The 19,818-nt window shown below is 42.1% G+C and overlaps 1 protein-coding gene across 2 annotated transcripts in view; it reads left to right on the top strand.

Moving 5' to 3' along the window:
- Positions 1–19,234, top strand: part of LOC148016085 (inorganic phosphate transporter 2-1, chloroplastic-like) — a 34,166-nt gene extending 14,932 nt beyond the window's left edge. The window contains exons 3-4 of one of the 2 annotated variants that reach the window (XM_087663851.1): positions 17,681–17,872; positions 17,956–19,234. In XM_087663851.1, coding sequence (XP_087519977.1) covers positions 17,681–17,872; positions 17,956–18,780 — 1,017 coding nt within the window. In that variant the 3' untranslated portion in view covers positions 18,781–19,234. The remainder of the gene's footprint in view (positions 1–17,680; positions 17,873–17,955) is intronic. The other variant, XM_087663849.1, reaches the window with a different exon arrangement.
- The last annotated feature ends 584 nt before the right edge of the window (positions 19,235–19,818 follow it).

Genomic DNA, 19,818 nt, shown 5'->3' with positions numbered 1-19,818 from the left:
GTCACTTACTACCTTTCTTTTCTCGGTCTTACAAGTGGAAATAAATTTGCTCTGATACCAACTAATTGCAGAGTGAGCGCGAGTGGAGCGGAATGACAGAATGTGGGGCACACAGAAACTATGAAATGAGAATAACAAAACTTGCTTGCCACTAACAAGATAACAAGATATGGTGAGAAGATAACTCTGTATTATATAGCTTGAAATGAGTACAAGGAAACAAGGCTTGGCTCTAGACTTTTCTCTACACTCACTCTGTAAAATCCACAAAAGAATCTTGCTAAGCCAAAAGGAGATAGCTCAAGGAACTACAGCAATCTTACAAGAATTGCAATGCTCAACTCTAGGTGACAGTATAGATCCAATAAACCAAGTAAGGTCATCGCACACTAGAATCCACAAACTAAATGCTTTAGATACAGGTGGACCTATTCCTATAGTGTGTGTACAGATTAAGAACATGCCACAATTTTCTCTTTTTGTGGATGCATTATTGGATACAGGATCTTCATTGACAATAGCCCCCTATGAACTCTTTTCCAAAAATTGTATAAAGGTTTCTAGACCCATGATAGTAGAATTATCCAATAACAAAAAAATCACACTCATTCATGTGACACAGGCTTATTTACAGCTTGGAACAATCAAAGTGACAATAGAAATACAACTCATGAAACAGATGAGGTATGACTTATTGATTGGTACAAACATCCTGCAACATTTGGTGCTCTATATCTTTTGGTCCAGAAAGTTTACAGTAACTTACAAGTGTAAACAAGCTGACATGATACTACTCACAAAAATTGGAAGAACTGTTTACTCTATTACCGAAGCAAATGCTAAGGCTAAAGAAAACTCAAGATCTCAGTGGATAAAGACAGAATTGAAAAAACAGAAACAAGCTACAATACAAATACAAGAACATATAAAGACTTTCATGCATGATGACCCTATGATCTATCAGGAGAAAAAACAAAAGTTTGCGGTATCCTTACCCATCCACTCTAATGCAGGCCTTACCAAAGCAGTCCGTTCAGGCATGAAGGATGAAGACTTACACTTGTGCAAAGAAGAGATTCAATCTCTACTGGCAAAAGGCTATAGAAACAACAAACTCACCATGGGCATGTCAAGCCTTTTACGTCAATAAGCATTCAGAACAAAAAGGAGAAAAAAGAGATTAGTGATCAATTACAAACCATTGAACAAATATCTAATAGGACATGGCCATCCTATTCCTTTAAAAGATCTTCTTCTGAAAAGATTAAAAAAAGTCAATATCTTCAGCAGGTTTGATCTTAAATCAGGGTTTTGACAATTACCTATGAAGAAAGAACACAGGTATAAAACAACATTTTTTGTTCCTTAAGGCCATTACCAATGGACAGTGCTATCCTTTGGAATCAAGATAGCCCGTACAAAGTTTCAAGAATGGACTGATTCCATTTTTGGCAAATATCCTTTTTGCCTAACTTATATTAATGATATTCTTGTATTTTCAGAAACTGTGCAGGAACATATAGAGCATCTTTCTCAATTTGCAAAAGCAATGGAAGAAGCAAGAATAGTACTTTCACCTACTAAATCAGTGATGTTCTAAACATCAATAGAGTTTCTTGGTATAGAAATAAACCAAGGCGGCATAAAGCTTCAGGAGCATGTATTGACTAAAATCACAGACATGCCAGACACTTTTACTACAATAAAACAGCTTCAACAGTTCCTAGGCTGTTTAAACTGGATCAATTCCTCTACTCCAAATATAGCCCATTACTCCCAGGAACTCTATCCTCTACTCAGAAAATATAAATTCAAATGGAAACCAATTCACACAATTGCAGTCCAAAATATTAAGAAGATAATCCAAAATCTTCCTCCTCTCAGGTTGCATACAGGTCTTCCATTGTTTCTATATACAGATGTTTCTGACACTGGCTGGGGTGCTTGTCTTTGTGAAGAAGAATCGAAATAATTACATCCATGCAGATATGCCTCAGAAATCTTCTCCACAACTCAAAGAAACTACCCATCCTATCAAAGAGAGACTCTGGCAATGATCAAAGCAATCAAAACATTCAGAATCTTTATTGAATTTGTTCCCTTTACCATCCGCACCGACCTAAAACATGTGCTGGGTACCTCACTAAAAAAGCACCCAATGAAATCGGAAACAAAAGATTATTAAGATGGTCACTCTTTTTCGATGCACTTGATGTGACTTTCGAATATCTTTCAAGTGTACAAAATACTATTACTGATCTACTATCTAGAAAGTCATCATAACCACTTTCAAAGTTACTGTACAATATTCCTGCACCTTTATGATGTAAAAGATTTTATCCAACTCATTGTGCACTAGAAGATGCCTTCTTATCCTTATAGAGTGGGAAAAACTCTACCTGAATTCCTGTAAAAGCGGGAAACCCCTGCCCGGGAAAATTCCCAGCCCATAAGCCTATATAAAGATCATCCATTCTCTTGAACAAAGACACACTTAGATAGACATAGAGAAGAGTCAGAGAGAACACGCATAGATAGACATAGAGAAGAGTCAGAGAGAAGTCCAGAGCCAAGCCTTCTTTCCTTGTACTCATTTCAAGCTATATAATACAGAGTTATCTTCTCACCATATCTTGTTATCTTGTTTCTGGCAATCAAGTTTTGTTATTCTCATTTCATAGTTTTTGTGTGCCCCGCATTCTGTCATTCCGCTACTCTCGCGCTCACTCTGCAGTCAGTTGGTAACATAGCAAATTTATTTCCATTTGTAAGACTGAGAGAAAAAAGGTAGTAAGTGACACTCTTGAGGTCTCACTCGTTAGACATTAAGGCGTGTAGCACCGTGTTCGCCGTTAAAGAGCATTAAATTCTCTATTAATGTCCAGTAAATTCCTATAGTTTCTTCGAAAGAAAGTGGAAATGCCCTCTCTTTTGCCTTCAAACATCTTTCTGAGCGCTATAAGTCATTGGGGAATTCAACCATTATGACCGATGAATCACAACCAAGTTCAAAGTGGATCTTGCCAGACATCGGTGCTTCCCATATCTATGGTGAAAATGATATTTTTAAATTTAAAGCATCTACTATGTATATTGAGGATCAAGAAATGCTTACTGTAGGAGACTTACTCTCACAGGACCAACATGTCAAGCTTCTTTCACTTGTCTCTCCTAAAATACAAAAGCAGCAAGCCAAAAAAGAATATCCTTACATCCATCTAGGATATATAGCAATAGGTATAATCCCTCTGTTTAGGCGTGGCCTAAATGCCTCCTGTATGGTAGCAGTACTAGATACCCGTCATATTAATCTACATTATATGATAGTAGGAGCAGTTGTTTCACCCCTATTTAATGGACCTATTTTCTTTGAAGTCCGTCCGAATTATGTTATAGGTGTAGATGATCTCTACCTACTTGAACTTCTAATGTTACATATTAGAACTCTAGGTTAAGAAATGAAAGCTTCATCAACTCATTTAGCTATCCAATACCGTATGGATCACAAGATAAAGCTCAAACGATCATCATGAAATCAAATGATACTACTCAAAGGTTTCTTTCAGATAGTGTAAATTGGTTTGAAATAGAGTTGCCCCATGAATGGCAACTAGACATTTCCTCTATCCAAAAAAAGGAGTTACTTACACCAAAAGTCATTAAGGTACAAAACATCAAACGTAAAACACTATTACTTCCACAAAAGCAGTTACAGAATGGTTCTTTGTCTCTACAAGAACTCTCTCCTCAAAAGCTAGTGATACAACAACCTCAGCTCAGGATATCACCATCCCAAAAGGCAAACACTCTTAAGTTCCATACCCAGTCATGGAATCATGATTATATAATACAAGGAGCATGCCAATATTGTTGCAAGCTGATAGAAAAAGTTGGATCAACTTCTGGAGTCATAAACAATATCCAAGAATTTGAATATAAAGGTAACCAATATAAAGCAGCCCCATTTTCGTCCACATGATAACTCATAATCGACAACAGAACTTCAAGCTGAAAATTGGACCCATCTTGCCCTTACAGGATTGATAGAAAAAATAGAATCTCTACATCAAATGACACACAGACTTCTTTAACTATGTCAACAACTACACAAAGCTTTTATTGTAAGGCCTACTGCAGCATCCAATTCTCAGACTGGCACTTCATTACTGCCCTCGTATCAGATAGTCACAGATTGGCCTACTTTCTCTAACAAGAGACTACAAAAAAGCTGGACATCTCACTTTGCTTCACCCTCCACAGGTACACTCAATGTTTATCATATTATCTCTGAAAAGGGAAAAGAAAAGAAAATTATCCCCACAAGAGAAGAAACTTCCAATGCAAACACGTGTTCCAACAGATATGAAAATGTATTGTTATAAAACACTTTCAGATATCGAAAATGATCGAGAATATGATTTGGAAAGTATTCTTTTAAAAGAAGTGCAACAAATATGTTGTCCTCTGTTAAAAGATTTGGATGAAGATTTTCCTGGAATCAGTCCTTCCTCCTATCAGTAACCTCTTTAGTCTGGAAAGATTGTGACAGACTTAACAGATTATCTGGAGCTAATGTTCCCAGATTGGTCTGACAATGACTATAGAACAGCTTTTGAAGACATTGATGAAAAGGATCTTGAAAAGATTCACAGACAAAAAGAAGCAAATCAGGTACTAGACCAAATGCCTTTGTGCATTGATTATTTTGAAAAAGATAATGATGAGCTCACTCGCAGCATACACAAAAGACTTGATTCAAGGATTATGGGAGAATACATAGAACAAAAACCTCCGAATCAACCATCTTCAGAACTGCCAACATGGTATTACCATGATTAAGTACATTTCCAAGAAAGAGCTGCATTCACTGCATCATCTTCTGATGAAGACGGAGATAGTGTGATTGAAGAGACATTTGTCCCTATAAATCCACATCGACAGCCATCTCCAACTTCACCAAGTTTAGTACTACGAGCTCAATTGAATGCTCACTTTTCTTTTGTAATAATTTTTATGCTATTACAAATCCTGTGAATACTACTTCTACATCAACATCCAAAACAAAACATGTCGCCTGCTAAACCTGTTGAACTTGCTGCTCTTGCTGCTCTTTCTTGTCCAGGGAATGTCTAGCTCTAACACCAATCGCGGTGATAAGTCATATGAGAGAATGCAGTGCTATCCACAAGCTGAGGCTTCTGTAAAGAAGAATCTAAAGAGAGGTTTTCAAATGCTGTCTTTCACCTTGTAGAGATCGAAGATGGAGATATTTTTTAACACTTTCCCTTCAGATAGAACATCGTTTCATAGTTTGGATACTTGGGATGACTCTTGGACTTTTTGACCTTATCCTTATCTTGCTGTTTTTTCTATTTCTTGATTTTCTTCTAGTTTTGATTGCCATTGTTTGATGAGGTTCTAGCAGGAAAAACGTGGTTGGTAGTTCTAGCTTTGCCAATGCCAGTCTCTTTATGGCTCATGTCTTGCTCCAAGGTCCTAGGTATGAGCTCTTTCTAGGTGATGATGTCCTACACTTTGGGGGTTAGGGGGCTAGTATAGAAGATGATAAATGCCCTAAAAAACATAGTATGTACAACAATTATAATATTTATTCGTCTTCAAGACTTAATATATTATCAAGAAATGGATAAAAAAAATACTTAAAGCTAGATATGACTATTGTTTAGAAAATTACTACAATGAAAAGGTAAAAGAACCCCCTCCCCCTCTCCCCCCAGCGCCCTTAAAAAAAAAAAGAATGTATTTTTACTCAATTAAAGTCTTTTAGGAAAAGCTCAGTTAGAATCAAACACAAATTGTGGTGAAGTAGTTCTTACTTTCACAAGATTATGCAAAGATGTACATGCACACATGCATTACTTATTGTGTAATAAAAGCAAGTGATTTCTTTATAAGATAAGAATAAAAAGAGAGAAAATTAGCCTTTCTCCATTTATGAATAATAATACATCAATATGGCTTGCTTCTTATTCTTGAAATGAAAGAAGAGCTCGAGAAGGAGGGGTTGTAATGAATTTACATGTTTGTTATCTTGTAAAACAACAACGAAAGAAGATGAAACATGGAAATATTTGCTGATGGAGTAGAGGATGATGACATAGATATAGGGCGCCAACTTTAGGCTATCATTAGTTGTAGAAGAGTTTACAATCAACACTATCTTTTCTTAAATCCATTGCGTGGATCCACCATGACCTATGTAGTATGACCACTCATTAGTGGCTAGCTCTATTGCACTTTTCTTTATATCTAGTAAGTGCAAAAGGAAACAATTATAATAAATGATTAAATATGCAAAATAATAGAAAGGATACAAATTCTTTTTTGCTTGTGTTATGATAAAGACGCTTGTCAAAGACGCAAGGTGTGATGAGTGCCACAACCATGTCTTTCGAGGAAACCTTGTTGTTGAGGGGTGCTAACTCATTCCGTATCTCCTCCATCTTATTGATATGGTCCTTTATAGTTAAGAATTCAACTCTACAGATACGTGACATAGCCTCATCTCGAGGATCATGCGATGAGAAAAAATACAAAATTGATAAAGAGATGCAAACGGAGTCCACACCTTAGTCATGGAGTACATTCTTTTGCTAGTAGTTGTGTCTTGTAGCGTCATCTTCTTTCTCTAAGCCTTAGTTTGAGTGAGATAGGACGTTATGATCTTTGATATTCAGTTGGTTATGTGTTTTGACATGAGTGAGATGGGGACATTACGAGTCTTGATATTCAGTTTGTTATGTGCTTTGATATAGAAGGCAGCTTTGTTGACGAAGGAGGCAACCTTATTTAAAGCATGCATTTCTTTTTTAGTGACTTTCGGGTGTGTTGACATTGTTAGTGTACAATTTCTAGTCCTTGCATTTCTTTTAGTGAGTTTGGAAGACTTGTTCGCACTGGGCAAGTGGTGATTTGATCATGTAAGCTGCGATCAACATTTTCTCTTGGCGATTCCATTATTTTATTTCCCAAATGGAAGTTGGCCAGCATTTTTGCTCCCTATTCGACTAGGTCAATCAATTCTGGGCAGTTTTTGCTATTTATAGTAGGCAAACTTAGTTGGTAGTATTTTCTCACAAGCTTTTACAATGGATTTTAGCACAATGTGATATTTAGGGATTCTTCTCTGTCTTCTAGTGCTGCCTTTCAAAATCAGCCTGATCTGGTGGCTCTCATTGATGCCCCATGTTGTGTACATGGATTGATGAGTTCTCTTCATATTCAACATTCTTTTGAAGTTTAGTGCAGATTTTTTTCTTTCATTGCAATCTTTCTCTTCTATCATAATGACCATGAAATTCAAAAGAGAGTACGTGAGTTTTATAGTCAATGTACAAAGAGAAATATTTATAAAAAGACCATGGTATGCCAAGAATGACATCGATGTGGTCAAGGCTCATAAGTTAAAAGTCCATAAGCTGATGATTCTAGTGGATCAAAAGACTTAATCTCCGTACCACCATCTGATTTTGGCGGTCTACAAGAGGGTCCTTCGCATAATGGACAAGTTGCAATTTTTGCATCAACCGAGGAGGAAAAAAATTAAAAGTAGAGCTATTCTTGAACAAAACTATTGCTTCTTGGCTGTTAATATGCCCAATGATCGTTAAAAGATTATATATGCTAAATATAATTATGGAGCAACCATTGCAACTACTTATGTTAACAAAACAATCTTTCGATAAAAATTTAGAAGAAATACTTTGAGCTTCAACAATGTTTACTAAAGTCTTGAAAGTAGACTTTTCCTTTTTATTTTGGGGACACTCTTGATTATTGTGAAAGTTACTCGCTTGATGGTATGCAAAGCAACGACCCTTTGAGCGATCTTGGCTTTGAGTGACTTTGTGCTTATCTTTTTTCTTATACAACTCTGAAGGCGATTGATATATTGTTGCCAGGATATAATATTTATTTGGCTTAAAGATAGAGGTAGATCGATGGAAACCTTCCATTGAGTGGCTGCCCTTGCTTGTAGCCAAAGTATTATAAAATTATTTCGCTTATCTGTAGTCATGCCCCCAGTACGTGTAATGGATTGTGGAGCACCTTGTTCTGGTAGTTCGGTGGTTCGAAAAGATATCTCATGTAGAGTGACATATAAGGATCATCCAAGGCTTTTGTTTTGTGTAAAAGATTTTTAAATTCTTATGAGTACGCGTCGAAGCTCTTTTTTCCCATATCCAACTCAAATAATCTATGAAAATTTCCAATCCGGTCATTAATTATGAAACGATTCTAAAAAATGGATTGAAAATTTGCCTATGTTATTAGCGTGGAGTGTACCCTTGCTCACCAAGTATACGTCTTTCTCTACAATACGATTTATATTTGTTCGATATGTTGAGCGTCATCGAATTGATACAAATCAAAGTAAGTTTTCCATTTGGCTAGCTATGTATTGATGCTTGTCTCATCACATTCTTTCTTTTTTCCTTTAAAGGAATTAAGTTGGAGTTGAAAAGGCAATGTCCTTATGGTTGTAGGTATAATGGGGAGTGCGCATCTTGACTAATTGCTGTTGCATATTCTTGATTTGAGCTTGAATAATTACTGCTAGTGATAAATCTCCATGATATCAAATGGAAGAAAATGCTTTGGGACCTTGCTCGTACGTGTATTTGGGTTTAGGATAAGCCAGACATGCATCCTCCACATGTTGAGGTTCAGTAGAAACGGGTTCATTAAGGGGAGGCACTCCTTCAAAAGCCAAGATGGTAAGAGAGGAGGAGAAATTCATGAGAAAATAAGAAGATTGAGAGTGAGAGTTTATGTTGTTTTGATTCGAGAGAGGCAAATGCGGTTGATAAAAGGACTATAAACAAAGTGCATTAAATGTAAGTCTGAACAGTCGATTTTAAGAAAGAAGGCAAGGGGGTAGCTTTGTTAAAAATAAAAAATACATGGTGGGTTTAAGAGAAGAAAAAAAAAAAAGGAAAATATATAACAAGCATTCTTTCTTTCCTTTCTTCTCCTTTTTTTTCTTTTTCAAGAATAGTTGCCATTGGTTAGGTAGGAACCCATGTGGCAGCTTGAACGTCCATCCCTTTCTCGTCAAGTCTATGATCGCCGGTAGGTTCCCCCACTTGACCTATAGCTGTCGGTTTGTACCTAGCCAACTATTGCTAGCTTGTGCTTGGCCTATTACTAGTGGCTTGTGCTTGAGCGGCTATGAACAATAAGCCAACTTAATCTCTCTTCTCCCTCTTTTTCTCTCTCTTTGTTTGGTAGAGGCTAGAGATTCTACCTTTGATAGTTCACACACACACACACACACACACTCTCTCTCTCTCTCTCTCTCTCTCTCTCTCGACAGAGTTCTTTCTCTCTTATCGACAATACTTTCTCCCTCTCTCCTTAATATCACCTGTTTCCATCTTCTTTGTCTTTCTCTCTTTGCAACATCAGAGATAAATATTAACATTAATGTTAATGTAAAAACGAATAATATTATTAATATAATCATTGAATGCTAGGAATTACAATAACATTCAATGATATATTAACGTCAAAATTGATAATAACATTAATATCAAATGTTAAATTAATAAGTAACAAAGAAATTTTGGGATTTTGGTTATTGATGATGGTTTGCCATAGTCTCGGAGTGCTAGCTTCCTAGATTTTCTCATTAGTACTACTAAAATTTTTTGATGTATATGCTGTTGTGCCACTATGAGGACATAGTATGAAAAACTCCAGAGTGTATTGTCATTCGATTTTCTTATTGATCTAGAAAATCAATGCCATATTAGTGATTAGTGTTAATGACTATAGTATAGATGGTCCAAAAAATACTAGATTTTTAGATAAAACTAGCATATTTTTGATGTTTTGAATATTGTTTATTGTAAATATTCTAAAAAGCTATGAAAATTTCTAGAATAGGGTGGCATGGAAAAAGTAAGTGGTTTTTTCAGCCAGTTTTGGAGATTTCATGAAAAAAGAAGGATTGCTGAAATTGCGCAGGTCGCGATCACAGATTACAGCTAGCAAAGAGCACCCCGAACTGGGAGAAGAAGAAGGAGTGATCTGAAAGAATTCTGACTAGGAATTCTGCTGTTTTATCCCCCTTTCGAAGCCAACGGAACCATTAGATTTGCGGTTTGAGCTGTAGAGAAGAAGCTGCTGTTTGATACACGTTTTTGGTCTACAAGGGAGCTCCAGAAGATCTAATGCTTGGAGATTTTTTCTAAGTAGTGTCAAACAAGGAATTCCAGGTTCTATCAATACATAGTGCTTTGATTCATTAAGCTTTGTCTTTATCTTGTGTACCTCTTATTTATTCTTTTTCTTCTCTTACATCTCCTATTCTCTACTTCCTTCTATCTCTTATTCCCGGTGGATACGACCTTTCGATTAAAATCCCTCCGATATTGGTGAACTTGACGTGAAAGTTCGTCAGAAGGAAAGACAAGATGGAAGAATCTTCGAGCACAATTTCTAGTGATGTTTTGCAATAGTTAGTGTAGAATAGGAACCTGCATATGCAGGTACAACAACAACAGGTGATGTAAGCTTCTGCTTAAACAGAAACTATTGTGATGAATGCTCTACAAGTAGTAGAGCGTGAGATAAAGTTGTTCAATGGCAAGAATGCATTTGCATATGTGGATATCTATGCTCAAAAGATGGAATTCTTTGGGGTGACTCCCACTATCTGGTCCAAATTTTCTCTGTCTGACTCGTCACCTCCTTCCTCCCATAGATCGAGTCAGGGATCCGACAGGATCTTGTATCTAGGGTGGATGCTGGGGGATCAAGTGTCAGGAGAACCGGGCAATGATCAAACAACGTGGTGCCTGCCAAGTACTCAATCTGGTCTCCACGAGAGCCTCCCCACTCTCCCACATAAAACCTATCCAACTGCTTCAACAGGACTACCTAGCCGCCTGTATCCCCAAGAGAAGTCCAACGATCTCTCCCTCTCCTTCCTGTGGAAGCCACCTAGGCATCGCGTGCTCCTACTGCTAGTAGAAAGACCTCCCATGCCTCCTGCTCCTCCCCAACCATGCCCTGGTAGTTTCTGCCTCTACCTTGCTGGTCCTCCAAAGCCTCCAGGTTGTTGAAGGCTCCTCCAATGATCTAGGAGTCCTCCTGTGGGATTCCATCCGCGATCTCCATCCAAATCTGTTGCATGCCCTAACCTCCATAGGGACATAGACATTGAGGACTCCAAGGCAGGAGCCCCCAATATCCAATCTGATCCATAGAACCCTCCCTACTACTATCGTCCTGCGGTCTCGTACATAGGCGGTGAGACTTGGGTCAATAGATGCGCATACGCCTCCACTCCTGCCGTGGGCACCTATGGCGTGCTCCCAGTAAGTGTGCAAGCTGCCCGGAAGTAGCTTCTCAACCCATTGGGCCTGGATGGGGGTGAGCTTGTGCTCCTATAGAAGTAAGATGTCGATCCGTCCGGCAAGGGCAGGTTGCAGCTCCTGCTGAACAATCAACTTCGTGGAACCACGTGCCCCCTTGTAGTGGAGACTATTCAGATTCCAAGATGCAAGGTGTAAGCTCATGGGGAAACCTGTGATTGACCGAACATGCATCTGTTCGGTGTGGAGGCTGCTGATGAGGAGGAGAAGCTATGAGGCATGTAAGTACGCTTTGCCGCCGGTCTAGACAACGAACTCTAGTCCCCCATGGTGGCCCTCGGTCGGACCATAGGGGTGATAGATGCTCTAGGTGATACCATCAATGCATCTATCAGCCATGCTGAGAGTCGTGACTCTATACATGGGTAGAAACGGGCCGCTTGTGCCAGGGGCCACTCGATCACATCCCTCGGAGCTCTCCATTGTGGAGGGGCTCGAAAGATAATGCTCAAGTGTGGGACCTTGGCACCAGCCCACCAGTTAATGTCTATCATGCAACCAGGTCATTGCTGTGCAAACAGTGATAGTCCTTCTGCCATCCACTGGGAGATGTGGTCCACCACTTGACTCTTCAACTCTTTCTCTATCTGTGTAGTCGTCCACTCCCCTGAGTGAGAGGATCGAAGAAAAAAGTCATAGTTTGGTCCATTCAATGGTGCTAGTAGATGGACCTTGCTCCTCCTTGACTTACGAACCACGAAGATACCCACCTCTAGAGGTAGTGGGAACTCTCCGCGCTCCGCAACTCTCAAGTAGGACCATGGGCCAATGCGGAAGAACTCCTGTGGCAAGAGTTGTGCCTGTCTCGGGAAAGTGTGATGGGCAGTAGGAGTGGATGAGCTGGTGGCTGTATGGGAGGGGGAAGACTGCTGGTGTGAGGATGATGTAGGGGTGTGTGGCTCATCACCTCCTGTGGGAGGAGGGGGGGGTGGGTCTGGGGGGGAACACTTGTACCGGGTGCGGATCAGGGAGGGTGCTCAGTAGGGGAGGTGGTAGGGGGGAGGAGGATCGAGGGATGGTGGGATGGACGGAGGTGCATGGCGGGTGGGGGGGGGGGGGGCTGGTGTGTCAGAAGTGGAGCAGCGGTGGAAGCATAAACATGTGCTGAAATAAACTGCTGAAACACAAGACAAAAAAGAGAAAAGAAAGAACACGATACAGATGAGAACTCAGATGTATGCACGGGAAATGGAATCCATATATCTGAACACGAGACAGTCGCATACAACAGTGAGTCACTGGTTGCGTGGGCACTGGCACTGGCTCCTCTCTCCACAGAGTCTGCAGATGGTGAAGATGAAGTGACTGACTGAGGAGGAGCCACTGAGTATAAATAGGCTGAAAAAGTGGGGAGCAATAATGCTGGTCGGACAGCATTAAAGCTGGCCGACTGGTGCATAAAATGCTCCACTGGCACAAAATGCCACACCAGAAAAATACCTAAAATACCTAAAAAAATGCCCAGCCCAGATCAAGCTCAGACTCACACATGAGCTGACAAATACTCTGCTAACACCCTCTCTCAGATCATGAGTGATCTGATACAATACAATAGTACAATGAAAAGGGATCAGAAACTATACAACATAGAACCACCAAGTAGAACCATGGATACCCAACCAGTGGGTGATCAAGCCACCACCAAGGTGCCTCGGAGAGAACCTGATGTCGATGTCGATCGTACCAAACATCTGAAAATAGAGAAGATCATAGCATGTCTCTGTGTCCATCATCAATGTCTCGCAGTAGCATACAAGACCATCCTGTCAAAAATGCCTCTGAACATAGGTGACCATGGATTCCCTGCCTTTGGCTAGACCGCCAAAGTGTCCCCTCATGTGAGCTCCAGACGAAAGCCTCCCGCTCTTTGTCAGATAACCAGCTCAGCATGAACCTGGATGTCAATCCCAGCTCCAGGATTTGATTCCGCCAGACTGAAGTCGATGCGTCAGGGACGTCCCTCTCTAGAACCTGTGCACCTGTATAAAAATATAGATGAGGCGCGGCTGCCCCATCTGAACACCCGCTCACACTCCCTCTCTGGCACAAGAGAGTCATGAGGGATGACCTCATCACCACCACTAGAAAGCAGCCGAGGAAGGGGCCACCAAGCCCTTCCCGCGATCCGAAGAAGAGGATCCCTTCCGCGCCTTGGACTTCACCTTGGTCGGAGGATCGGAGTCGGAGTCTGATGAAGGAGAGAACTCATCGGTAGAGTCAGCATCCCGCTTCGTCTTCTGCTCCTTCTTCCTGGAAGCCGCTAACTTCTTGCAGTCCTTCCGCAAATGTCCCTTCTTACCACAGTGGTAACACTGGGCCTTCGACTTCTTCTTCCCGTTACCCTGCTCTAAAGCTACATAAGCCTCACCTCCATAATGTGCCGGAAGCCGCCCCTGTAAACTCAAGGATGTCTCATGCTTATCATCAGTGGAAGTGCACGGAAGAGCCATATGGAGAGGATAAGAAGAGAAGTAGAGAAGAGATGGAATTTAGAGAGGAAACACAGCCAAAACACAAGCACAGACTGTAGAAAATGAGAGTTCACATGCAATATAACCCAAAATCTGATCAATAGAAGACAAAATCTGCTGCAGAAAGTCAAAAAATCAGTCAAAAACTGCCAAAAACAGAGAAAACGGCCTGAAGTAACAGTCACCCAGTCACGAGAGACGCTGAATCAGCAAAACACAGGCTGTAAACTGGTGAAAACAGGTAGTAAACTGTCGCCAGCAGCTGCAGATGAAAAACGCAGGCAGCAGAGGGTGCGTAGGCAGCAAGCGATGGCAAAACTGCAAAAAACGCAGGCTAAAAACAGCCCCAAAACAGGTCGCCTGGCTGCGACAGCAGTCGTCTGATCAGCAGGGGTACAAAACAGTCCTGAAATCAGCAAGAAAACACAGCAGAAACACAAATCCTGAAAACTGATACCATGTCAGAAGTGGAGCAGCGGTGGAAGCATAAACATGTGCTGAAATAAACTGCTGAAACACAAGACAAAAAAGAGAAAAGAAAGAACACGATACAGATGAGAACTCAGATGTATGCATGGGAAATGGAATCCATATATCTGAACACGAGACAGTCGCATACAACAGTGAGTCACTGGCTGCGTGGGCACTGGCACTGGCTCCTCTCTCCACAGAGTCTGCAGATGGTGAAGATGAAGTGACTGACTGAGGAGGAGCCACTGAGTATAAATAGGCTGAAAAAGTGGGGAGCAATAATGCTGGTCGGACAGCATTAAAGCTGGCCGACTGGTGCATAAAATGCTCCACTGGCACAAAATGCCACACCAGAAAAATACCTAAAATACCTAAAAAAATGCCCAGCCCAGATCAAGCTCAGACTCACACATGAGCTGACAAATACTCTGCTAACATGGTGGCCGTGGAAAGGGGGGGTTGTGGGCCAAGGTCAGTTGGGGGGGTCATGCCATGTGGAGGGGGGGTGGGTATGGGGATTGTGGGATCTTAGGTGAGGTAGTCTGTGGCGCGGGTGGTGGATGTGGGGGGCTATGGTCCTGCCGGGTGGGGCAGGTAGGGGGGGCTGTGGAGTGCTCTGCCGAGGGGGCGTCGCTCGCCCATTTGCTTCTTGCTGTCGAGGCTGGGTTTGAGAAGGTGGCTGTGCCCTCCTCTGTCGTCTCTCTCTCTGTTGTCTTTGGACTTGTGTAAAGCCGTCAGTGTCCACGTGCGGGCTTGTTGGCGGAGCCGCCTTGGCTCCGAAACGCGTACACACCGCTGCCTGATGCCCAAAGTCGTGGCAGCGCAGGCACTGCCCTGGCTGCCCCATCACAATGACCTGCTGCCTAAAGGAGTGCCCGCCCGCCTCAATCTCTAGGATCTGTGGATATTCTTGACCTCTTTCATTGCCACCCGTACCTTTGGGACTCCTGCTGCTGTCACTGCATCTGCGAAAGACGGTGACCGGGTGCTAAAGAAACCTGTTGGAGTGCAAATGCCTCCACAGTAAAGCCACTGTACCAAGGGACCATGTATATGACCCCCTTCATGTATGGTGAACTAGCAAGTAACTTGCGAGCTACGTCTGCCAAACTGAGCTTGACCATGAAGATCCCTTGGCCCATTAGGATTGCCTCCACGATCTGCGTTGTGCCGATGCGCAGCGTGGAGTGAAGCTAGTTCCGAAGCTGGGCCCTGGCTGGGGAATGCCCTACTACCTGACCATAAATCACTGTTTCCTTTAGCTCCAGCTCCTTAGCTCGGACGGCTAAGAGCTGCTTCTCAGAGAGAACGACACGCAAGGTGTTTGATTGGGCGGCACTCGTTGAGTGCGCCGGCGTCTGACCAGAGGTTTCCATTGCACGACTCTTCTGAGAAAACTACTAATCACGTCGTGGTGCTACCTGAGGGGGAAAGTTGCTGTATGAGAGGGAGCAACTGGAGGGTGGGGGGAACAATGGCGAGGTGGGGGGAAGGCTGCTGTTTTTGGCAGTCGGGGGGGTGGTGTTGGACACTGCAGACGGAACTGCAATCATAGATGGAGGCAGCGTGCCGGGGAGGGGGGGGGGGACGGCAGGGCGGGCGGAGGGGGGGGGTGTGTGGGAATGGCGGGGGGGATGGAGTAGGCGGAGACATGCGGCTGAATCTGTTGGGGGGGGGGGGGATGGATAGGCAGGGCGCCAGGCTGGCGCGAGCCGTCGGGGCATTGGGGGGGGGAGCTTGCGATGTGACGGGCATGAGCCGGTGAGCTCATAAACAGGCAACTATTGTATACCTCCCAAGCCTCTAGTCTAGAGTCACTCAGTATTGGCTGTTACTAGTAGGTGTTAATGCCTAACAGGAAAGTCCATGATGGCTAGATTCTTGAAGACAAGAGACCCCCTTTAAATAGGCCATTGGTTTGTCTCACCTGGTCCCTTGATGTTCGGACCAGTTTGACCAGTCTGATTGGGACAGTCAGCCATCACATGGTAGTTGGCTGCTTGCAGCTAGTGGCTCAACACTCCTACTGTGCATGTCTGCCATGTCATTGGGCTTCCTTCTCATCAGTTTGTCCCTGGTCCTGGCTGACAGATGACCCACCCTGATACTGGTGGCACCCAAGTCCATTGCATGCAAGGGTTGTAGTTTGCGATTAAGTCCTAAGGTTACCCTTTCAGACATTTTGGATAGAGGAGCCAGAGATTGAGAGAGACACATTGATATATATTTTCCCTTGCAGCTATGGACAGCTATTATTTGATTAGGAGTGAGTATGACAAGCATTGTACCAGGTCAACTCCAAGTTATGATAGCAGGTTAAGCCCTTTGCTACATGGCAGTTAGATGACTTGTCATTTTGCAGCAGGCAGGGACACCAGATGGATGGCTAGATAGACAATTGGGAGTGGGTTGTCTGCTGTCCTATTGGTGATGTGGCAGTGACTGGCTTGCCATTTGCCGTGCATGTTTGGACCTGGTCTGACTTCAGGTCTCGTCGGTTAGTATCAAGCAGTTTAGCTAATTCGTCTGGTGATGTCATTTGTAGAGTAGATTGGCATGTATAGCCCTTCATTGCTTTTAGCCTTTGCATCCCAGATCTAGATTTCCTGTTGTTTGCAGCAGACAGTCTTTACCTGTTGCATCTACTTCCATTCTTAGACATCTGGGTGTGCTTGTCTCTTAGTTTGTAATACTTTGTACATCTCATTTCCACCGTTTGTGAGTTGTATTTTGCTGCTATTATTTGATTCTCAATTAAGTGTTAGGGCTTTCTGGCCTAGGAAAGCAGGATTGTTCTACACCAAGCCTGTATTTCCAAAACATATACAGAAGCAGCACGATTTCTAGAAAAAAGGAGGATTCAATGCAGTAGATCTGGGTGTGTCAATGTAAGAACTCTTGGTTAGACATTGAACTGGCTTTTTGACATACCATGGCAGTCGTTTCCACATGATATATCATATAAGATCCTGTACAGCTGATCCCTAGAGGGTTGTCTGTTTCTTGACAACTTAGCTTTTGAAACTTGTTGAACCAGTTTGCCCTCGTCGTTTGTTGTGGGACCTATTTGTAATACAAAGACTTTGCAAAAGGAGGAGAAATTAGAACTTTTGCAGTTGAAGATTTTGTTGCTGTTATAGTAGCCTCGTAAAACTTGTGGAGTGTTGGATGAGTGATACTTCTATTTTAAATGTACAAGTCATATAATGTTTTGTTTGTACTTACTAGAAATCTATATATATAGCATCAGAAGCCTGGTAATGAAAGTTTTTGCTGTCTATATCTGCTATACTTCTCAATGGTGTTGCTTTTAAGCGAACCTTCCCCTGTCCTCAGGTGGCATCATTTTATGGATGGCCAGTGTCTACAACTCACTGTATAGTCGGTGCTATGGTTGGTTTTGGCCTGGTTTTTGGAGGTGTTGAAGCTGTTTTCTGGAAATCGCTTGCAAGAGTGGTATCTTCATGGGTGATTTCTCCTTTTATCGGTGCAGCAGTTGCGTTTATAGTTTACAAGTGCATCCGTGTGGTAAGATCTCATGGTAGTGCCTTATAATCTGTGTATGTATTTCAAGTTGGTGTTGAACAAGGAACTGATAATTTCTTGGACAGTTTGTTTACAGTGCTGCAAACCCGGGGCGAGCAGCAGCAGCAGCAGCACCAATCTTAGTATTCCTTGGTATCACAGGCCTAGTTTTTGTTGCCTTCCCCTTAAGCAGCAGTCTTCCTCAAGCAGCAGCTCAGGCACTAGGATGTGGGATTGCTGGAGCCCTCGCTGTAAGCTTCGTCATCAATCGTCAACTGGGCAGACTCCTTAAGGACTCCACTTCAGATGCTCCACAAAAGCTACCTGAGCCAAGGCCCGCATTAAGGTTTAACCTGATGTCAAAGATCGAGGGTCCAACTGGAGCAAATTTAACGATTGTGTACACAGTATTTGGCTATTTGCAAGTTCTTTCTGCTTGCTTCATGTCGTTTGCACATGGAGCAAATGACGTCGCAAATGCCATTGGACCCATTTCTGCTGCTTTGTCTATCCTGCAAGGAGCATCTCTAAGTGGCAATATGGCTATGCCTGTGGATGTTCTGGCTTGGGGTGGTTTTGGAATTGTTGCTGGCTTACTTGTATGGGGCTATAGAGTGATTGCTACCATTGGTAAGAAGATCACAGAGTTGACCCCAACAAGAGGTTTTGCAGCAGAGTTTGCTGCAGCAACTGTTGTGGTTCTAGCATCACGATTAGGATTACCTATTTCTGCTACTCACACACTCGTTGGTGCTGTAATGGGAGTTGGGTTTGCTAGGGGTCTCAACAGTGTGCGGGGTGAAACTGTTAGAGAGATTGTTGTATCATGGATAGTAACTATTCCTGTGGGAGCCGTTTTATCGGTTATTTATGCTGCTAGTTTGAGAGCAGTGATTCCGACCATCACATGATTACCCAGATTTGATCCCTTTGCCTGGCAAGCAAGAGCACTTGACAAGAAGTTTTCTGGTTTTCCACTGAAACCATATGCAATTAACTAAGAAAGCCATTGCAGTTTCTTGGAGCATGGCAAGCTTATTTGATACCATAGCGGGTTTGCAAAAGGTAAATTGTATTAGTATGCTAAATGTGTTGTGCTGAATGACAGCTTTTGTCAACATAGGGCATTTAAAATCATCTACAATGAGGTTTTTTTGCTGGGCGCCGGCAATGTACATCGGGATTCTTGCTACATGAAAATAATGTCTTCAACCAGTTTTTGTACCCAGCAGAACAAAATTGGGGAGGACAATTCATGTTTACTTTATTAAAAGATTTTATGAGCCTCAGCTTGGAAGGATAATGTGAACTGAAGTGTACTGAATAATGTGATACGACAAAGTTTTAGCTAGACCTTTGTGTGTCAATTTCCAATGTCTAGTAAAAAGTCCTGGTGCCAAATTTTGATTTCCCATGTGGTGTAAAGTCATTGCATCATAAGTTTCGTTTTCCACACACAGCAAATCCTTATTCTTACTAGATTCCTAAAGACATAGTTGTGGTCCTGAAAACTGTCGTGTTTATCAGGACAAACTTTGGAGGAAGCAGTTGTGCATGAGCCCGAACTTTGTAAGAACTGTGTAAAAAGGCCCATTTCTTCTTTGAGGTATGGTTTTTGTGTAGATGTGTAGTAACATGCTATGATTAGTATTAGAAGGTACAGGCTTGGATCTGCAAGCACTGTTCTTGGGGGGCATTAGAACTTTGTGCCATGTGAATTATGAGGGCACACCGTAGTGCTTATGTGGTTAGGCTTATGACCATCTAGACTTGCTATATCTAGCTATGCCATGCATCTTGTTGTGTGTTTCTTATGGCATAAGCGTATTTGCTTGCATGATCCATAAAAGTCTTTCACTAAATTGGAATCCTAGATTGTAAGTTGGTGCATATGTTTTTGCACCTTTGTTTAAGCATGATGTCGCATTTACTACTTGCCAATCCCAATT

This window comes from Lygodium microphyllum, chromosome 23, assembly GCF_053477565.2.
Source record: "Lygodium microphyllum isolate KBCC chromosome 23, Lygodium_microphyllum_v1.1.10, whole genome shotgun sequence".
NCBI classification, from domain to species: Eukaryota; Viridiplantae; Streptophyta; class Polypodiopsida; order Schizaeales; family Lygodiaceae; genus Lygodium; species Lygodium microphyllum.
This window is presented reverse-complemented; position numbering and strand designations above follow the sequence as displayed.